Source organism: Furipterus horrens, unplaced genomic scaffold (assembly GCF_987537825.1).
Source record: "Furipterus horrens unplaced genomic scaffold, mFurHor1.1.pri manual_scaffold_3, whole genome shotgun sequence".
In the NCBI taxonomy this organism is placed as follows: domain Eukaryota; kingdom Metazoa; phylum Chordata; class Mammalia; order Chiroptera; family Furipteridae; genus Furipterus; species Furipterus horrens.
In genome coordinates, this window is record NW_028327173.1 from 173,019,426 (window position 1) to 173,042,109 (window position 22,684).

General features: G+C 38.3%; 1 protein-coding gene across 5 annotated transcripts in view; it reads left to right on the top strand.

Moving 5' to 3' along the window:
- GNG2 (G protein subunit gamma 2) overlaps positions 1 to 21,240 on the top strand; it is a 110,892-nt gene extending 89,652 nt beyond the window's left edge. For all 5 annotated transcript variants that reach the window (XM_090270876.1, XM_090270875.1, XM_090270877.1 and 2 more), the window contains 2 exons: positions 6,405 to 6,520; positions 20,388 to 21,240. In XM_090270876.1, the coding sequence (XP_090127002.1) occupies positions 6,434 to 6,520; positions 20,388 to 20,516 (216 nt within the window). In that variant the 5' untranslated portion in view covers positions 6,405 to 6,433 and the 3' untranslated portion in view covers positions 20,517 to 21,240. The remainder of the gene's footprint in view (positions 1 to 6,404; positions 6,521 to 20,387) is intronic.
- Positions 21,241 to 22,684: the final 1,444 nt, after the last annotated feature.

Here is a 22,684-nt window from a genome sequence, read left to right on the forward strand (position 1 = left end):
GATTTTTTCCCGTTGAGAGTGCTGTGGGCCTTTTGAGCAGCACAAGACATTTTTGCCTGGCCCTCTGCAGGGCACGAGAGTTTCTGCCTCTGCTCACAAATGCTAGGAACACTTCTAGTTACTATCATAACCCAGACCATCCCACACAATTCCAAATGCCTCCGAAGAGGTGGTACCTCTGCTGATTGAGAGCCACTGTCAGTGAATCTAGTGTGGGGCTTGGAGAAGAGATTGAATCCCATTTGGAATTCCAGAGGGTAAATTATTAAATTTTTTAAAAGAGCTTTTGGCTATAGAATTCTGAAAGAATTGTTATGCAGTATTATAGTTCTCTAATTCAAACCTAGAGATGTGTAATCACCCATATTCTACACCGTAACTTAGTTGCCAAATGATCCAGCACTTGATAAGTGCTGTCAATTGCTGGACTAAAAACAGTTTGTTAGACAAAAGAGTGTCGCTCTAGTGGTACCCACCTTTGATTGTCACCCCACCTGACTACCAGAGATGTTCTGAGATTCCAGAAATGACCCCAGGAATCCAAAGTTTTCCCAGGAGAACTAGACTCTGACTAGTTCTAGTTTCCCTGGGCTCCACCAATTTTTAGAGGATTTAGAAGATGTAGAATTCACTGCTGGGTGAATCTCTGGAGTGGCCCTCTGATGGCTCCAGGGCCAGGCTGGGCCCTGCAAAGGTGAGGCTGTCCAGAGACCAGGCTCATGGGGTGAGAGAGGAGCAATGCATAGAGATGAATCACCCTCTACTTAAAAGTTTTTAGTTGTTTTTAAAGAAGTGTGTGTATTTTAAAGCTTTATCAGCATGGTATTGCCCCCAGAATTTCACTTTTTCTTTTAGCTATTTCAGTTAGTATAGTCAAATAATTTCCTTCCCTCTGATAAAAAAACATCATTTCTGCCCAGCTTGGGTTACATGTAAAATGAAACAGGAACATTAACCAAGAATATCTGATTTGTGTCTGTGCTTCTCTAATGAAACTGCTAAGCAGCTAACAGGACTCTGTCAACACTTTTTCTTAGGCCCATTATGTAACGAGGCGCAATACGCTTTCCCCAACAACACTTCTCACAGCGGGCAATTGCTCTCAAACCAGGGACCGTTGGAAGGCAAAAGGCTTCTTCTTCCCCACTAAGAATCAGTAATATAGCATTTCTATACACTTATGAACAATCTGAAAAGGATAGTAACTTAAAAATTTCATTTACAATAGTGTCAAAAGAAGAAAATATTTAGAAGCTAACTTAAAATAGAATTAATTTAGGAATAGAATAGAGAGCCCAGGAATAAACCCTCACATATATGACCAAATGATTTTCAACAAGGGTGATGAGGGTTTGATAGGAAAAAGACAGTCTTTTCAACAAATGGTGCTGAAAAAAATAGCCCCATGCAAAAGAACGGTGTTGAACTCTTACCTAAAACCATATACAAAAATTAACTCAAAATGTATCAAAGACCTAAATAAAAGAGCTAAAACTATAAAATACTCTGAAGAAATAATATGGCAAAAGCTTCACAACGTTGTGTTTAATGATGATTTCTTGGATATAACAACAAAAGCACAAACAAAAAAATAAGACAAATAGGACTTAATGGCAATTTAAAACTTACATACATTGAAATACACTATTAACACTGTGAAAAGGCAATTTATGGAATGGGAGAAAATATTTACATACCATATATTTCATGAGGAGACTAATATTCAGAATATATAGAGAACTAAAACTCAACAACAAAACATTCAAAACGAGCTAAGCCTGGTGATTGCAAGGGGGAGGGGGATATAAGGAAGTTAAATGGTAATAGAAAAAATACATTAAAAGTTTAAAAAATAAAAAGTAAATGAGCTAAGGATTTAAATAGACATTTCTCCAAAGAAGGTATACAAATGCTTGGTAAGGAAAAGACATGCATTGTCACTAATCATTAGGGAATAAAGAGCAAAACCCCATTGAGAAATTACCTCTCACTTATTGGAATGACTACTGTCAGAAAAATAAATAACAAGTGTTGGTGAGGATAAGGAGAATTTGGAATCCTTGTGCATGTTTGAAGAGCATGTAAAATGGTACAGCTGCTGTGGAAAACAGTATGGCTGTTCCTCAAAAAATGAAAAATAGATTTACCATATGACCCAGCAATTCTATTTTTAGGAATACACAAAAGAACTGAAAGTGGGGTCTTGAAGAAATATTTATACATCCATGTTCATAGAAGTGTTATTCACAGTAACTAAAACATGAAAGTGACCCAAGTGTCCATCAACAGATGAATGGGTAAACAAAATGTGGTATATACATACAATGAAATATTATTCAGCCTTAAAAAAATGGAAATTTTGACACATTCTACAACATGGATGAACCTTCAGGACATTATGATAGGTGAAATGAGCCAGTCATGGGAAGACAAATACTGTATGATTTTACCTCTATGAGGTACTTAGACCAGTCAAAATCATAGAAACAGAAAGTAGAATAATTGTTTTCAGGACTGAGGGGAGAAAAGAATGGGAGTAATTGTTTATTGGATGTAGTTTCAGTGGTATATGATAAAAACTGTGTGTGTGTGTGTGTGTGTGTGTGTGTGTGTGTGTGTGTGTGTGAGTGTAAAATGCTCTGTCCAAATGCCTCAGGCTTAGAAGGTCGGCCATCTGTTTTTATTTCCACAGCCACTGTTTAGGAAAACACATCCCTCTTTGGAACACTGCTCTGGGACCTCACAGTTTTCAGTCTTTGGGATGGGGATTTTGTCACTGCTTTTATGGGAAAACAGCTGGATGTAAAAGAGAGAAAATGCACAAAGTGATTCTAAAAATGGCACTAGACTCTTTTGGGTCATGTGATATAACAAGAACATTCAGGATGTATTTTCTTAAAACTAGGAGCACAAATCAAAGCCTATGTTAAATTTTTCTCTAAGTCCAGCGGGCCCCAACCAGGGGCTGGTTTTTCCATGTATGGGAGTTGGGGATCGGGGGCGGGGGTGGGGGGTGGACAGGTGAGCTTCACTTGCTTGCCCTGCTCACCTCCTTCTGTGGACGGGTGGGGGCTGGTTGGAGACAAGAGGGCAGAGCTCAGGTCAGCTTCCCTCCAGGGAATTCCTAACTGCTACTGGTCCATGGCCTGAGGGTTGGGGACTCCTGCTTAAGTTCATTTAGGTTTCAAAGATGTTCTCTCCCCAGCATTTCTAGACTTGAATTCTGCCCCATTCCTCTTTTCCCTTCTCAACCCCCACCTCTATCTGTACAGAGGTCTCCTTCTATGATAGGAAAGATGAGGGCCCCCAAAGATGTCCATGTCCCCATTCCTGGAACTTGTGAATATGTTGTTACATGGCAAAGAGAAATTAAGCTTGTAGATGGCATTCAGGTTTCCGATCAGCCGACCTAAAGATAGGGAGATTATCCTGAATTATCTGGGTGAACCCTATGTAGTTACATGAGTCCTTGTAAGTCAAAGGAGGGGGCAGAGGAGAGTCAAAGGGAAATGTAACTAAAGGAGAGTTTAGTGATATGTCATGAGGACTCTACTCACGCTTGCTGGCTTTGAAGATGAGGGAAAAGGCCAAGAGCCAAGGAATGTTGGCAGCCCCTAGAAGCTAGAAAAGGAAAAGGAACAGATTTTCCCTTAGAGCCTCCAGGAGGCGTGCAGCCTAGCAACACCTAGAATTTAGCCCAGTGAGACCTGCTTCAGACTTCTGACCTCCAAAACGGTGGGATAATAAATCTCTACTGTTCAAGCTACTAAATTTATAGTAATGTATTACAGCAGCAATGGACAAACCATATACTTTCCAGCTCAGTCTCCTCAGGACATCCACAGTTTTCCCAGGAATAGGAACAGGCATTACAGGACATAGACTTTCCTAGACACTCAAATGAAAATGATGGGTTATTTACTCAGTTCATGGCAGATCTGTCAGCCAATAGCATAGAAACAGCTAACGGTGGTGGAAACAAGATAAATGCTTCTCTTCACATAGATAGTAACCAGTTTACAGCTTGCCTGGTGGCTCCACAGTGTCAATAAGGACTGAGATCCTTCCTGCTCACCCTGGAGTGTAGCCTAGAGATTTAACATGGACCTCTATGGTCAACATGACGACCTCCAGGCCAGCAGCAGGAGGAGGGAGTGGCAAAGGGCACACCTCCTCCCTTCAAGGACACTTCTGCTTATATCTCATTGGCCAAAACTTAGTTATTTAACTAGACTGAGCTGCAAGGGAAGCTGGGGAATGTATCTTTCAGCTAAAATATATGCTCAACTAAAATTCAGGGTTCTTGGAGTCACTCTTAAAAAGAAAAATATTATTACTAATGAAGAAGAGAAGAAGGGGTATTTGAAGGCAAGTTGTGGTCTCTGTGATCTGATTTATACTCAAGGGCAGAAGAACAGCTGGCCAAAACTCCCTCAAGCCCAATGAGGATTTGGTAATTCTGTGATAGCCTGTACTCCAGTGAGCAAATTTTAGTTTGTAAGAAACATTAGCTTCACAGAACAGTGTACGGGGGTTTGTAGATCATGGCTGCTTCCAAATTTGGATGAATGGAAGGAAGAGTTAGACTACTTTAATGGATAAGTCAATATTCCATCTTGTCCCTGTGAGGTTTTAGAAGGTGGTTAGAGGTTTGTTTGACTTGGGGGCATATAATTAATTTTCCTGTAGGGTTCAGGTGAGTCCCTAACCATGCTGATGAAATCATAGCTGTTAAAGCCTCCTTTTATTTATTTTTGTTTTTCCACGTTCCTTGATCCTCAAGCCTATGAAAGCAGAGTCAGATATCTTTGCGGCTTTCAAATTCCTTGCATCATCCCTCCAATTTTATTGTCTCCAAACCCTTTGAAAATAAGTTACGGCAACAGTTAGTTTATCTTCTAGTTTATACTGTAAATGTTGCCAAAGTGCCTCATTTTGCAGTATTCTTTATAAAATAGCACTCTCTATAAGAGACTTCTTTGTTTACAGAGAAATAAGAACCAAAGGAGGTAGTTTACAGTCTTCTGCTTTTATGGTAATTAAAAATTATATTTTGATATTAGTAAAAAATGTATGTATTGAGCTTATTATGGGTTATTCTTCTTTCCCCAGGTTTTCTATTTGTCCTCTTTCCTTTTTTAGATGGTAACCTGATCCTACTTTATCCCTAGATAAAAATATTCCCCAAAGCTAGCAGAAGTCATGGTTTTTAATATAAAGTCTTCTGAACAAGATTCAACTACTGTTGACTGAAGCAGTGTTTTAATGCTTCTCATTTCTTGAGTCGTGCACTCTAGGTAAATTGCAGCTCTCAGACATTGCTTCATTATTGAGTGTCAGTGACCTCAAGGGGCACATTTACACAGACGGTCTTGAAATAGCATATGACACCTTGGCATGAAGCGAGACGCAATCAGAATGCAGGGAAAATAGGCACTGAAAATAAAATAGGATGCATTCCAAGATGAACAAGAATAAAGTGAGAGAGTGGGTCGAGAAAGAATTAGAAGGTAAATGAAATTGGGATAGGACAAGGGAGAGGGCGGGGGCAAGGATGAGGATGGGGTCTGGCAGAGCCAGCGGCAGAGAAACCATGTCACAATCTACATAGATACCGAGCTCCACTTTCTAAGCATCTGTGTTCCATTTGCACATTTTAAAAGGTAGCAAGTCTGTTGTACTTAATTTAGAATGCCACTCCTGACCTCATTAATATAATTAACAATTTAGACTTCGCAGCCCCTCCCCACTGGATATTATAGATGTGTTTCTGAAGAATTTTGAGTAAAGTGAAGAGTTGTGAATAAAGCCATATTTCAGACAGAGTGAAGAGAAATGACTATTTAAAACAATGCTGGATGAGGGACACTGCAAAGCCACACTTCCTACTGCAGTGTCTGTGCAGTTTAATAGACCTAGGTAGTTAGAGTTACAGAAAGCTGGTGTGTGAGCCTGTCAAGAGAACAGGGTAAACTTGGTATCCTTAGTCCTGAAGGATTATATAATTTTTTACCATTCTTCTCTCTGCTTGCCAGGGTACTTGCACAGTATCTGACAATAGTAATACCCAATAAATAACAACAGTCTTAATGTATACCATCACCCTTATTATTTTGAATTTATTTTATCAACTATGATAATTTTAAGAACTTCTTTATTAATGTGGCAGCATATCTTATTATAACTGACTTGGTAACATTCTTTATTTTTTTCCCTAAATAAAGATGAGAGGACAGAAGGTGAAGGCAGTTGGGAAAGCAAACCCCATATTCTGGTCTGCCTGACAACCCAAGCCAGTGCTGGATTGAAGATGTAGAAGGCTGGATTCCTTCGTTATGATGAACCTGCACTTTTGGCACTCCTGGGTTCTCTGATGCATTCTTCCTCCTTGTTTTCTTTCTTAGTGTGTCTGAAAAACGCACCCAGCACTCCAATGGCCAGCAACAACACTGCCAGCATAGCACAAGCCAGGAAACTGGTGGAACAGCTGAAGATGGAAGCCAACATCGACAGGATAAAGGTAAGGATAATATTGCCCACACAGCTTATCTAGCCTTGATTGTAAGGAGCATCATTTGCAGCAACCTAGCCTCTACGACTCTTTCCATAGAGAGTAATGAAACCAGTGATGATGGAAGAGAAACTTAACGATTAGGCAAAAGTTCATTTTTTTAATGTCTTTGTCTTTTCTAGATTTCTCCAGCATAATATGATAGTATAAATTAAGTAGTTTATCCGTGTAGAATGAAAAACAAGACAATAACAGCAAAACAAAGTAAAAATAAAACATAGGCTTAAGACTGAATTCTAGTCAAGGAAATGGGAGAACACATGAAACGTAGCAGTCCACCAGCTGGCTCCCTTATCTTATAGGATTCTTTTCTTTTTCGGGTTTTAATTTTTTTTGTGTCCTGATTTAAGTTCTAAAATTAAGTGTCCATCTTTAATGTCTAGTCCTTCTAACTCACCATTTTAAGTTATTGGAGTTTTGTTTTTTTTATACTTTACTGGATTTTTTTTTATCCAAAACACAAAAATCATACAGGGTCTCCCTAAGTCAAACAGCATAGAGGTTTAATGGAAGTTTATAGTCTACTCTTTTCCTTCTTTCTCTTACTGCCTAGATCTAACCTGATAGCTTTGCCTTAAGTTGGGCCTAATTCGTATTGAACCAAGATTTTAAATCTAAATACTTTGTTATCAGATTTTAAATGTAAAGTTGGCCTACACAGGTTGGTAAAGTGAATTTTTGTCAACTACCAAAATTTCACTTCCCGAGAGGGCCCAAGCATATTATGAAATGGAACTCAGAAGTATAGCTCACTTTACTGAAAACTAGAACATTCTTCCAAATGTCCTTTGTATAAGCTAGAATATTTTTCCTATTTTCTCCATACCTGACTTAGTATCTTGGACAAACCAGCCTCCTTTGGAGTGTGCGTCTAGAGTAAGTATCAATAAATTATAGTCATGAGCCACATTCAGCCGACTGTCTTTTTTTATAAACCCATTTACATAATGTCTATGGCAAAATTTCACACTGCAACAGCAGAGTAGAGCGACTGCAGCTGAGAACATGTGGCCCCCAAAGCAGAATATATTTGCTCTCTGGTCTTTTACAGAAAACTTTACTGACCCCCTAGTCTAGAGCAATGGTTCTCAGCCCATCTGTACATTCAGATCACCCAGGGAATTCTATAAATGGATGGATTCTGAGACCATATCCTATACCAATTAAGTTAGAATCTCTTGGGGTATGATTCAGGCATGAATATATTTTTTTAAGTTATTAGTTAATGTCAGTGTATAACTGACGTTGAGAATCTCAGTCCTAGAGGAAGGGGTTAGCTCCTTTTAATTCCCATCAAATACATGCCAGAGAGTGAAGGGAGGGCTGGCCGTCTGCCATAAATTAGCCGAGCAAATAACCATGGACGCTTTTCCATCTGACTGAAGTCTCCTTTTTCAAACCTGAGACCACAAGATGTAAACAGCTTCCACTCCTCTTGTAACAGATTTCATTCATCTTTATTCACAAATGAGATAAAGGGTCTTTGCCCTCTGTCTTGCCTCTTTACCACCTTCCTCTTCTCTTCTCTTCCCTTTGCCTCTTCTTGTGTACTGCCTTGCTGAAAAGGTGCACTGTGGCAGGTGGGCACAGTAATCACTGAGAGAGGTGCACTGGCCCAAGGACTGTGGCTTCAGAAAGTGTTTTTCAGATACACACACACACATATTCTGTGTGTGTGGGTGAAGGTGTTTCTGGTCATAGGCCTTCTAGAAAAGTCCACCTTGCCTTTTGGGATGACCCAACTAAGATAAAAGTGCGAAGCACTATAGTGATGGCATTTCCTGTTACTACTCAGCACCCCCAGGCCTGGCTCCTGAAGGCAGTTGTGAGAGTGTTGGTGGTGATGAAAAGGTAACAGCCAAAGAAGACAGATATAGGCCTTTTCAGCCTTAGGTCAGACCTTTTTCATTCCTCACCTGAACTATTAACTGCAAAAGCCTTTTAGCTGATCTCTGAAATTCCATCTCAATTACCCTCCATGTTGCTGCCAAAGAAAAGTATCTATAAGAAATCTCATTAGGTTCCTCTCCTAGTGAGAACCTTTTTGTGATTGCTATCACCTGTAAAATAAAATCAAATTCTTTTTTAAGAATTATTTTTTCACCCTGTTCTGTGTGGCTCGGTTGGAGCTTTTTCCCATGGCCAAAAGTTTGTGGGTTTGATTCCCAGGCAGGGCACATACCTAGGTTGAAGGTTTGATTTTTCCTTTTTAAAAAAATTTATTTTATTTATTTATTTTTAAATTGTTGTTCTATTAAAATTGTCCCATTTTCCCCTGTTGCTCTCCCCTATCCTTCCCCCACCCCACCCCTTTTCCCACAGTCAATTCCTGCCCTGTTGTTCATGTCCATGGGCAAGTTTGATTTTTGATCCTCGATCCCCAGTCTGGGCACATACAGGAGGCAACCAATTGATGCTTCTCTCTCTCATTGATGTTTCTCTATCTCCTTCTCTCACTAAAAACTAAGGGGAAAAAATGTCCTCGGGTGAGGATAAAAAAATATTTTTCAATTTCAGTTGATTTATAATATTATATTAGTCAGGTGTTCGACGGTGATTAGACACTTATATACCCTATAAAGTGATCACCCTATAATTCTAGTAGCCATCTGGCACCATACATAGTTATTAAAATATTATGGACTATATTGTCTATGCTGTAATTTATATCTCAGTGACTATTTTTGTAACTTTTAATTTCTGCTTCTTAATCCCTTTCATTTTTTTCAATGTCTTACTGTTTTCTAAGTACAGGTCTTTTACCTCCTTGATTAAATTTATTCCTAGGTATTTTATTCTTTTTGATGCAATTGTAAATAGGGTTGTTTTCTTAATTTCTCTTTCTGATTATTTGCAATTAGTATATAAATTTCTGAATATTAATTTTATATCATGCTACTTTACTAAATTCATTTATTAGTTCTAATAGTTTTGGGTGGACTCGGTAGGATTTTCTATATATAGTATCATGCCATCTGCAAATAATGACAGTTTTACTTCTTCCTTTCCAATTCAGATACCTTTTATTTCTTTTTCTTGTCTGATTGCTATGGCCAGGACTTCCATTAATAGGTTGAATACAAGTGATGAAAATTGACATCGTTGTCTTGTTCCTGATCTTAAAGAAAAGCTTTTAGCTCTTCACTGTTGTATATGATGTTAGCTATGGGATTGTCATATATGGCCTTTGTTATGTTGAGGTATGTCCCCTCATCCCCACTCAGCTGAAAGTTATTATTATAGATAGATGTTGGGTTGTGTCACATGTTTTTCTGCATCTGTTGATATGATCATATCCTTCATTTTATTTGTATGGTGTATCATATTTTAAAATCCAACTTTAGCAGATTATACAAGGTCCTCTGGACCCTGCCCATCTTTTAGCTTTATCCCCTTCCTTTTGCCCACATGTTATACCAAACGACTTAATTCTCTTGATGGGAATTTCAAATACCTGGAACATTCTCTCTCATCCTCTTTGCCTTTCTGTCTTACCAACTCCGATGAATTTATAGTCCCTTGAATGCTCAAATCAATCATTATGTCCTTTAAGAAGCTTCCCCAGAAACTCCTCCTAAAGTTGGATATTCGCTGTTTCTTTAGTTGCTCATTAATTAATTAAAATATTTAATAAATATTTTAATGAGAGATTTTCTAAATTTCCAGGACTCATTAGGTACTAGAGATATAGAGATGGGTAATTCTTGCCCTCAAGGATCTCCTTTTCTAGTGAGGGGTTACACAAAGTATGAACAAGATCTATCAATGATGCCAATAAGATTGCAAAGGAGCACATTTACCAAATAACATCAGAAAGAAGCCAGCAGCACACCCTGATTCCCTTTATATACTACTTCTAAAGAGACCAAATAAATCACTATTGAGGAACAGAGCATCAGCCTAATCAAATAAGCACCAAGGAGATGCCTTCCTAGATGGTCTTCTGTTCAAATCTCTGAATTCCTCATGACATCATTAGACCTTAATTGTTGGAAATACAGCAGCAGCCTGCATTTCAGCATTTGTTCTGCACACTGGAGCCAGGCAGGCATGCTGTGGCGAAGTGTCAGATTATTTTTAGTTTAGCTGTTGGATAAAACTGTGGCTGTGTTGACAGAGTTGTCAGCTAGCTGGTTTATGGCTTGGTTATCTGCCTTTAGGGGTCCCTTCAAGACTTCTGAGCATTCAGGCTTCTGTACCTGCTTTTCATGCATGATTCTGTCAGCAGGAAGGGGCTTCTCTCTGAACATAGCAGGCTGTGATTTTCTAGTCAAAGTGATGACCTCTTCAAGTCATCATTTCTGGAAGCAGTGGCTTTATATACATCCAACAGAGCCTACTTGTAGCTGAGGCCACAAAGAACAAGGGGTAAGGGAGCAGTGCTGGCCCTGGAGCTGCTGAGGATCCCTTAAGCAAGGAGTGGCCTTATCTCTCATGTGGCCTCCAGAGTAATTTGGGCAGCATAGAGTAGCCCTACCATAAAAGAATCCGAATTGCATGTTCATTTTTAAGTCTTCTTGTTTCCTATCCCTGTGTGTCACAGGTCCTGGGAGATTTGGGCTGTGGAACCCATTGTCTATTCATAAGCCTCAGACATCTATAAATTATACTCCCAGATTTCCTGTGTCTCTTTGTTAGCATTTTGTTCAGGGACAGAAAGTAAAATCAAAGGAAGCAGGGCAGTCGTCTGCGGGAAGGCACGGAGAGGGTGTTGTGGAGACCGTGACTCTCAGACATGTGAGACAGCAGTATACTCACACTAAGGCAAACGAAAGAAACCTTGTCCTGAGAGCACAAGTTGAGAGAGCATGCGTAGAAGTGAGGACAGCAGGACTTAGGAAATCTACCATCACCAAATTAGAAGTCTTTGGGTTTCTAATAATAGGAACCTAACCCCATGTTAGCTTAAACAGAAAGACGGGATTGATTGTAAAAGATAGAGTGTCTCAGAATCTGAGAGCAGAAATGTAGCTGGATGAGCAGTGGACATGAGAATTGGAAGGCCATCAGGAACTGTGGGTGCTCTGTGGCATGTCTCTGCTTTTCTCTATGTGTCTGCCTCTTTCTTTTCTGAGGAAGAATAGATTTCTCAGCTACCTATTCCAAGTGGCAGATGTAAGATGGCTTCCCATGGCTCCCAGGATCACATGGCACAGTTGCAGCTCCATGAAGAAATACTTTGATTCAGTCCCTTTTACTCTCAATTCCATATTCCTAGAGTAGCATCTCTGTCCTAGCAAGAATGGGCCATCTGCAGCTACAGTCCACTGACATTAGAATTGAACCACATTGTACAAACATGGCTCCTAGGAATTAACTCATCTGTATGGATGGGAAGGGGATAGATATTTAAGGAGGGGAGAGAATCATTGTAAGCTGGAAAAGAGTTCTTTGACAGAGGCCATTGTTCTGTCATGAAAGATAATGTAGATTGTAAGAGCAAAAGAAAGCCAAGGCCAGGAGAGGGGGTGAAATGATTGCTTCTTTACTAATTGGATGCTCAATAAATTGACCCCCATAAAAATGGCAAACTAAGTTCTCCCAAATTTTCTCAATAGACCTTTCTAACTGGTTCTCCTTACCATCCCAAGAATATGCTGTGAAAATTCTTACCTCCCTGGTTATGTGGGTCCCTCACTGAGAACACCCTTCTGCCTTATTCTTTTTCTATCTATTATAGACTATTTGGTTTGTGTCCCCCTAAAAAATTTGTCTGTTGAAATCCTAACTCCAAACATTATAGTATTTTGAGGTGGGGCTTTAGGAGGTTATAGGTCATAAGAGCAATTAGTGTTCTTTTATGAAAGAGATGCCAAGGAAGTGCCTTGCCCCTTCTACCATGAGAGGACGCAGCGATAAGAGGGCCATCTATGAACCACAAAGCAGGCCCTCACCAGACAGCAAATCTGCCAGCACCTTGATCTTTGACTTCCCCCACTCCAGAACTATGAGAAATAAATGTTGTTGTTTACAAGTCACCTGGTGTATGATATTTTGTTATAGCAGCCTGAATAGTCCTGTAAGACACTATCCAAACCTTACACCTCTATTAAGGGTCAGCTAAATCCTCACTAGTCCATGAATGTTTTTTCCCATTCTGACTATATTTACTAATCAATTTACTAATTAATTTTATCTTCATTATATAAATTTTTCCAACCAGACTGTATAATCCTCAAAGTCAAAGACCATGCTATTTACTACTTTGCATCTTTCCTGGTGCTGAGGTGTACAGGCAGTCAAGAAAAACATTTTTAGTGAATAGCTTTAAGTTCATGTACTAAGAGTATCATATGAAAAAACACTAGGAACTATATTCTGCATGACGTTGCCAATTGCATTTATGGTTTAGGAAATTTCAGGAATTAAGGTAATGGGCCAAATAGAACTGTGGTAATAGGAGAAAATTTAATGAAATGTAAAAAAGAAAGGCAGAATTGGTAATTTTACAGGTAAGTAAAATTTATCATGTCATGCATATATTATAATTAGCCAGCTTTTAAAAATAGTTCAACATAAAAAGAACAGACTGATTTTCATAACTGGAAAATACGTTTAAATTATTTAACCAAATATGAACATTTCTCATGATCTTTCTGATGATTGGCTCTTGATAGACTGGAATTGAACTTCACAGAAAGCTGTACCGAGAAATGGACCAGTTAGTCATCATATTTGTTACTAAAGAGGGGACATACATCCTGCGTTTGGGACTTTTCAGGTATTTTTCCAGCATTGAATTGAAAGTTCCAACGTTTCTTTCCTAAACAAGCTCTTGTTCAATTTATTAGACAGAATGAGGTACAGGCCTGTTTCTAGGCCAACTGGGAGTATTTTCAGGGATAAGAAAAGCAGCATCGTATATCAAATGACTTATAGAGGAAAGGTCTGTGTTCAAAGATGGCCAGTTATAATTCATTTGATATACTGAAAATGAAGCAAAAATTTTAAAACTTAATTCAAGTACACATTAATAACTGAACATAAAACTATTTTTATGAGGTTTGATATCATTTTTAAAATTTTAATAGATATTTGTTAAGCATCAAGTATGTGCTTAGACTTATGCATTGTACCTGCAGCTAGAGAAGTCATAATGTAAACACTTGATAATTTGAAATATCTGGGAAATGAAGTTTTCTGAATAGCTTTTTTTTTTTTTCAGGCCAGATGATGTCTCCCTTCTTTAAAATATGTAACTATTTTGGATAACAATTTTGAATGCCTTTCTTCTTTGATTAAATAGAGTAAATTAAATACAAGGTACTTTATCTTGATGACTGTTGTTTCCAAAATTAATTATTCTATTTTCTTTTTAAAAATATCCTATTGATATGTACCATCAATTTAATATTACCTTGAAGGAATGGGAAGGGAAAGCTTACTTAGAATAGTCACACATTATTTTATAAATAAAAATACTAGATATTTATCTATACAACTACAATTCCTCTAGTATCACAATCACATTTTGGTCCTGAATGCTCTTCACAAGCACAGTGGAAAGGCCATTAGACTCACCTTTGGCCACCAGCAGTGCTGCATGGCTGCATGACGATGCAGGCCTTGTGGTGACTCACTGCTCTTCATCCTCTACATTAGTGAGTTTGCTCTGTATAGCACCTCCCATGTTTTCAGTGTAACTCCAAGGCATAGCAAAGAATACCGAGGTTTCTTCTGCATTTCCTAGTGCTTATGCTAGGTGTGTAACTTTTCCCTTGCTTGAATTACATGTTAATGATTCAAAGAACACTAAAGCTTTAAAGTGGATGGCAGCTTTTGACCTCAGTAAAAGGTCTTTCGACACAAATGTCAGACCATTCTCTCCTAGTTTGAAAATCCTGTGATCACTTCCCAGAGGTTCAGTGGTTTCTTTTGCCTTCAACTACTTGCCAGGCCTGTAACGGACAATGTTCAGTGTTCAGTATAACATCCCCTTTTCAAGCTTTCATCCAAGTGTAATCTTTGAAGTTCTTTTAAACAACAAATTAGAGTTGTCAACCTGGATGGCTCCATTAATGCCAACAATTCAACTGAAGGAGTGATTGAATGATGATCCCCTTAATGCACAAGCGCCTTCCCACATGCATAGGCCGTGACAGCCTGTCAGTGCTTTCTTCTTTGCCTGATGGAGCATTTTGCAACATCATGTTTAAGGTTAGTCTCAAAAGATAGACTTGGGTGGAATTACATAATTTGAGGTGTCTCAATTTCAAGATGTAATGAAGACAGAGCTTTATCCTAGCATACTGTTTAAATTCTTGGGTCTGGTTTTTATCCTTACAGAAAATTGCTGCTTCTCACAGCTCTCAGGGTGTCTGCCTTTCTCTTTCTTTCTTTCTTTCTTTCTCGCCTAACATCACAGTCTGATGGCCTTTATTGGGACTCTCTAAGGTCCCCTTCCCCTTACTCCTTGGTTCTTAACCCTAGTCTGGTTTGATGAGTCTGCTGGATAACAGGTTTTGCACAATTGTTGATTTGGGAGATCCTTGCTGTTATCAGAAGTAAATTCCTTCACTTGCCCATAAATTTCATCTCCCTAATCAAGGACGTGCCCAGCAGTTCATGCCCCACCACCTGCTAGTCACCATCACACCATCACCGCCAAATATACACATTCTCAATCCCTTTTACCCTACTTTACTTTTATTTTCTTATAAAATTGAGTACCTTCTAATATTATTTATAGCAATTTATTGTGTTTTATCTTTTTTTTTATTCTCCCACTCAAGTACTGTGTAAGCAATTTGATTATGCTGTGCTTTAGAATAGTTTGATTCATGTTTCTTCATTTAGGGTTTGTTGAGTTACTAGAGACTGTGGGGTTTGTAGTATTCATCAAATTTCAAAATTTTTCCTCCATTATATCTTCAAATATTTTTCCCTCCCCTCTACTCACCATCTGTCTCCTCTCCTTCAGAGATCAACTATACATGTATTGGGTCGCTTCAAGTTGTCACCTTGCTCAGTGTGTGCTGTGTTATTTTTAGTCTGTTTTCTCTCTCCTTCATTTTGGGGAGTTCCCTTTGTTGCCTTCAAGTTTACTCATCTTTCCTTCTGCAGTATCTAATTTGATGCTCATTTCATCTAGTGTATTTTTCATCTCCAGAGATTTGATTTGTGGCTTTTTAATATCTTCCCTGTCTCTTTTTATCATTTTTGCTTTCCTCTATATTTTTTATTACATGGACAATATTTACAATAGCTATTTTAATATTATCTTTATCTACTAATTTTATCACTCTGTCAATTCTGGGTCTTTTTTGGATTAATTTTTTTCTCATTATAGGAGAAAATTTTTTCCTACTTATTTCATGCCTATTTGTTGTTGTTGTTTTTATTTTAGACATTATGAATTTTGTCTTATGGCATACTGAATATTTTGTATTCCTTTAAATATTTTAATTTTGTTTTGGGGTGCAGTTAAGTTGCTTGGAAACATTTTGATTGATTTATTCAAGGCTTACTTTTAAACTTTGATAGGTGAGTCTATAACAGCCTATTTGGCATCACAATTGAAGCAATGCCCTTCTTAGGGCTCTATTCAATCCCCCATTTATTGTGAGATTTATCTACTCTGACCAATAGAGACACAAACTGTTTGGGTCTCATGTGCTCATCAGGGATTGTTTCATTTGGTCCTTTCTGAAATTCTTTGCACAGCTTCAAGCAGTTTTCTTCCACAAATGTGCTTATCAGTATTCAGCTCAAGACTCAAAGGAATCCTCTGAAGGCTTCCAGAGCATGACTGCTCTTCCCGACTCCCAACATATATACAGAAAATCTTTCTTCCCTGCTACCATCACCTCAACTCAGGGACACTTCTGAGCTCCTTGGGTACTCCTTACCTGTGCTGTGGCCTGGAAACCCTTTCAGGCAGTAAGGCTTATCTTGTCTCCATTCTCTCAGGGATTATTGTCTTCTGTTGCCAGTTATATAACATTTCAAAACATTTTTTCATATACTTTGTCAAATTTTTAAGATAAAGCAGGAAGGTTTAATTGGTCTCTGTGACTCCATCAGAATCAAAATTGGAAGTCTACAATACTACATAAGTTCCACAAGGACAGGAATCTTTGTGAATTTTGTTCCCTAATTCTGAGCCTACAGACTGTGTCTGGCATATTAGGTTTTCAGTAAATATTACTTTAATGCAATACTTGTTGAATAAGATAATGTTTGAGGACTCTGTCAGCAATTATTTGAGTGTCTATTACATATCAGGCACCAATGATACAGTGGTGAATAAGGCAAAGATGGTTCCTGATGTCATAAAGCACAGTGCTTAAAGTGAAAGACATATATCAAAAAAGAAAATAAACAAACAGTGATCATAATTATATACTGTGATAAGTGTAAGACTCTACAAAGAGGCAATATTTCAGCTGACTCCTGGAGGAAGAGAAAGAACCAGCCTGTTGAGGTGGTGGGGAGAAGAATGTTTTATATGTGAAGCTCAGAGGAAGAAAAGAACTTGAAGATTTTGCAAAATTAGAGGAGACCTGTATGGGCGGAGAGAATACCACAATATGTTGATATGTTTGCAATAACTAATATGAGAAAATATCTGATTTCTATCAGTGACTAAGTCACAGAAACTGCCAATGCTACTATTGTGTGTTATTTACATTTATAATGGAAAGAAATGCTATATTTCCTTTGAGGTTAATGAAAATAAAGATGTAATTATTTTTAATCATTGAAGTTCATAGACGACTCCCTGAATTCTCCCCGTGGATCCCATGTTAGTCCATTTGAGCTGCTATAACACAATACCATAGACTCGTGGCCTATAAACAGTAGAAATTTATTTCTCACAGTTCTGGACCCTAGAAGTCCTAGATCAAGGTTTTGGCAGATTTGGTGTCTGATGAGGGCCTGCTTCCTGGTTATAGAAGGATGTGTTCTCACTATAACCTTACACGGTGGGAAAGGCAACAGAGCTCTCTGGGGTCTCTTTTATAAGGGCATTAACGCTATTTATGGGGTCTCTGCTTTCATGACCTAATCACCTCCCAAAGACCCCCACCTCCAAACACCATCACATTGGCGATCAGCATTTCAACATGATTTTGGGGAGACACATGCAGCCTATAGCCCATCCCTTGGGAATTTTAACTTAAGAGGTTATTTCAATAATCAAGCAGAAAAACGGTGGAGGCTTTAACTAGGGTAATAGTAAGAGAGATGACAATAGAGGACAAATTTGAGATATTTTTAGAAGAATACTCAATAAGACAGTAAAGGCAGAGATTACCTAGAGTTATTGGGGAAATCTTCATGGAAAAAGTAGACCTAGGGATATAAAATGTAAAAGAAACTGTGTACAAAATATTAAAAGGAATAGTCAGAAAGCAAGATTTGCCAGGCAGACTATTGCTGTCAAACATTGTAAGGTAAGGAACAAGGATGACAGCTGTGGGTTAGAAAGGAAGGGCATTCATAAAGATTAAGTCAGGAACACTGAGACCCAGGACTCAGCCACTCATGTGCCGTGAGACCTAGGGCAAATACTTACCTAAAGAAGCCTCAACTTCACGTATTAAAGGTGAGGACAATAATAACTTGTGACCTACAATATTGTTGTAGGAATTAAATGAGATACAGTATATAAAGTGGTTAGTACAGTTCTGACACATAGCAAGGACAGGTAAATATTAGCAATATTTTAATTACTGCTAGGATTCTGACATTGTTTTTAACTATTGCCCACAGGAGAGTGCAATCTAGTTAAGGAAACAAGATAAAACACATAATATATTTTGAGAAGGAAATCCTCTAGAAGCAAGTGTTTAAATAAAAGACATGAGCAATTCTAAGCTATTAATTTTCCCCAAAATAACACTTTTCTGTTTCATAATAAGATTTGGAGAATTCCTGCCACATATTTGTGTGTGAGCATTGCAGATGAGTAATGATCATGCTGGATCTGTTCTTAACAAGTGAGCTTTAGATATTACAGTTGTCCAGGCTATGCTGCTGACAGCTAAGCTCCTGTTTGGTGTAATAATGACTATGGATCAAACCATGAAATGCACCAAAAAAAGTAATCAAGATTCTGAAAGTCTGTCCTTTGCTTTTATGTAGAGGCACTAAAGCAAGAACAGGATGTTTCCTTTCATTCTGTCATAGTAGCATTTCATAAAGATGCACAAGGAATTTTAATCATCCTTTAGAACTAGCCCTGCATTTGAGTAGTTTTTATGTGGGGAGCTGTGCCTTAATGGCAAAACGTAAGGGTCCAAGTTCTTTTTCTGCTGTGTACTTTGCTATATGACATATGCAATGTGCTGAGCCTGAATTTTTCATTTTTCAAAGAAAGATAATAGTTTCTATCTTAGGATTATTGTGTAGATCCAAAGAGAAAACTTAAGTCACTGTCTGGAACAAAATGGAAACACAATAAAAATATTTTATAAGTAACATAATGCCTATTAAAGAGTGAGGCTGTAAGCCACAAACTGTAATAAGAGACAAAGAAAGTCATTGTATAATGATAAAGGGATCAATTCAATCATCAGAGGCTATAACAATCATAAGTATGTATATACCCAATATATTAAGCAAATATTAAATATATTAAATATATATTAAGCAAATATTAATAGACCTGAAGGGAAAAACAGACAACAATACAATAATAGTGTGGGACTTTAGTACCCCACCTTTAACTATGGATAGATCACCCAGACAGAAAATTAGAGGAAATGTTGGACTTGGCCTTAACTACACATGAGAGCAAATGAAGCTAACCAACATATATAGAACATTCAATCCGACAGCAGCAGAATACACGTTCTTCTCAAGTGCACATGAAACATTCTCCAGGATAGGTTAAATAATAGATCACAAAACAAGTCTTACCAAATTTAAAAATATTGAAATCATACCAAGAATCTTTTGTAACCACAGTGTTATGAAAGTAGCAATCGATAGCAGGAGGAGAACTGGAATCACAGGTATGTAGAAATTAAACAACACACTCCTGAACAACCAGCCAATGGAACAAGAAGAAATAAAAAGCGAAATAAAAAAAAATCTTGAAACAAACAAAAAATGTAAACAGCATACCAAAACTTATAGTATGCAGCAAAAGCAGTTCTAAGAGGAAAAGTTTACAGTAGTAAATGCCAACATTAAGAAAAAAAAAAAATCTAAAATAACCTAACTTTCCTCCTTCAGAAACTTAAAAAAAAAAAAAAAAAGCAGATTACATGCAAAACTAGCAAAAGGATGGAAATAACAAAGATCAGAGCAGAAACAAATGAAATAGAACCCAGAAAAACAGTACAAAAGATCAGTGAAACAAAGCTTATTTTTTTAAAACATAAACAAAATTGACAACCCTTTTGATAGACTAATAAAAGAAAGACTCAAGTAGCATCAGAAATGAAAGAAGAGACATTACAACTGATACTACATGAATACCATAAAAAAAGGACCACAAGACAATACTATGAATAATTCAATGCCAGTAAGTTGGATAACCCACTCTCAGGGCTATACAGATGCAGAGCTGATACTTATGGGACCCTGACCATGTGCATCTCCTTCAATTTTGTGCCCTAAATACCTGTTCCCCTCACCCTAGTCCTGGACCTGCTTGCTGCAATCCTGTGAGCTCAAGATCATCAACTCCCTTCTTTGCAGGTGGAGGTGAAGTATCTTGCTTCACTTTCACTGAATCTCGTAAGTGGTAGGGTTAGGGTTTGAACCTGAATTCTTGCGGGAAGTTGGACACCAAAGCCTGGGCCTTGACTGACTGCACCTGCATTGATGCCTCATCTCAGGTTTCCATTGTTGTCTTCCTTTCCAGGTATCGAAGGCAGCTGCAGACTTGATGGCCTACTGTGAAGCTCATGCCAAGGAAGATCCCCTCCTGACCCCCGTCCCGGCTTCAGAGAACCCATTCAGGGAGAAGAAGTTTTTCTGTGCCATCCTTTAAGTCTTCACAAGGAGCCTGAAGAGCCTCAGGGCTCCTGGGACACTGATGTAGAGTTTTTAGCAAAGTGGGCGCCTTTCTCGTCCACAGCATTTAAATAGAGGGAGGAGAACCATCCTGGAAACTCCAGGCTATGCATGTTTAAAGATCTGGTCCCCTTTATGACAATGAAAATCAATCCACACCCTGAGTTGAGAGCTCTGATATCTGCAGAATTGCCTGGAGGAGGGGACTGTATAAAAATAAAATCCACATCATTTCTTTTCTGCTACCCTTCCCAAAACCTTCTGTTCCTGCTTCATATTTAAAGAATAAAAATTCAAACAGATAGCTGTACTGAGCTAAGATATGTATGACCTTCTTGGAATGAATATTGCCTTTAGAATACCTTTTGATCAGCTGAGTTGTCCAGTGTAACCGTGGTTTGGTTCAATGGCACTGATGTCTAGTCTTTGTGCCTTTGTTTTCTCTTCTCTTTCTCCCTGCCCTCCCTCTATCCCCTCCTCATTAGAGTAGTACAGAGATAAGGCTGGACTTATCTGTGAGACTGAACTCTAGGATGAGCACCCAAAATGTTTAGGGACATATTCCCTGTGGTTTATCCTCATGGTAGTAACAAAAACAATGCTGGTTGTCTGTGTTCTCTTATCACTATTCCTAACATTTGTACTTGGTAGCTTTGATTCTGCAAGTAAAAGTAAATCATGTGTTGTGACTGGTGCTTTCATATACTTGTGACAGTTTTTGAGTACTATTGCATGAACATGTCTCTATGTTACATCCATTCAGAAGTTTTGTTGTTTTACTCTAGAGTTTGGAAAATTAATGAGAACAGAATCTGGGAAGGAAAAAACTCAGTATCTTAAAAATTGAGATTACTTCAGCGCCTTAGCCATGCCTAAAATACCTCCTCGTTATCAGTGGTATAAACACTTCTTTAACATGATTTCCAGAATCCAAAGCATTTGGGTTTTATCGGGATCCAGGGTATGACAGGTACTACCAAACAGGAGAGGTAAGGATCCACCATGAGCAGGGAGGTGCTTTTGTCACAGACTAAGAGCAAAATTCCTTCTTTCCCTGAATCACAGAAATTCAAGAACTCTTTTTGTACTCTTAAGAAAAATATGGGCCTTTTTTGTTTGATTTTTGTTTTCGGTTTTTTTGTCTTTCCAAGTGTCAGGAGAAATGAACCCATGGCACCAAAGAAAACCCATTCTCAGAATTCCAGCTGTTCGTCCGCGTGGGAGAAGGGGACAGGTGTGGCCCCCGCCGCCACCTCCACCCGAGGGGGCTGGCTCTTTGTTCCACTGAGATGGTTTTTGTGTGCCACTCACCTGTTGTTTTTTTTTTTTTCCGCTAGAATCTTTGTCATTGTTCTCCATCTTGTTTGTTTGAGTCTCTCAGTCCTTATTTACAACTTCCTTGCAGCTAGAACCCTCTCTTCCCAAGAGGTGACATTGATGGTGACTTTTCACAGCAGCTCTAGTCTCCATTGGTGATGGGAGGCATTGGAAGCCTTTATTACATCTTCTTGTTTGTTTCAAGATCCCAAAAGACCATTTCCAAATTAATTTTATTTTCCTCCCTTTCCTTACCCCCATTTTTAAAAATAAAGAAAAAGACAAAAAGACTTAATATGCCAAGGACAGATTTTAAAACAGACTTAGTACATGTTTTCCTTAGTTTCTTTTTATGGGCCCGCTGGTAAAAGAATAAAAGCATCCAGTTAAAGTTCATACCTCGGGTGCTGCAAAGAGAATACTGAAATAGTTGCGAAGGAATGAATGCATCTCTGTAACCAGATAGTTCTGTTTAAACTTTGGGATTTTCTTATAGTCAGTAGGATGCAGATGAAGACTTAGAGAGGAAAAACCCTGGCAGAGTATATATTAAACTACAGTGTTGTACTGTTAGCTTAGCAATACTGTGGAATCAGTTAAAACCATGTCCATTTTTACTATGAGCCCAAATATGAATTGAATGTGTGCTCACATAAAAACAGCTGTGAATAAGCACTCGGTGGTGGTGATTAAGACATCATTATAAGACCCTGATGATTTTCATAATCCATACCATTTATTTTTCTCACAAGGACTCTATAGTTTCATGTAAATCTAGATCTTTGAAACAATGATAATGGAATTATCACACCATAATACAGCTCTGGT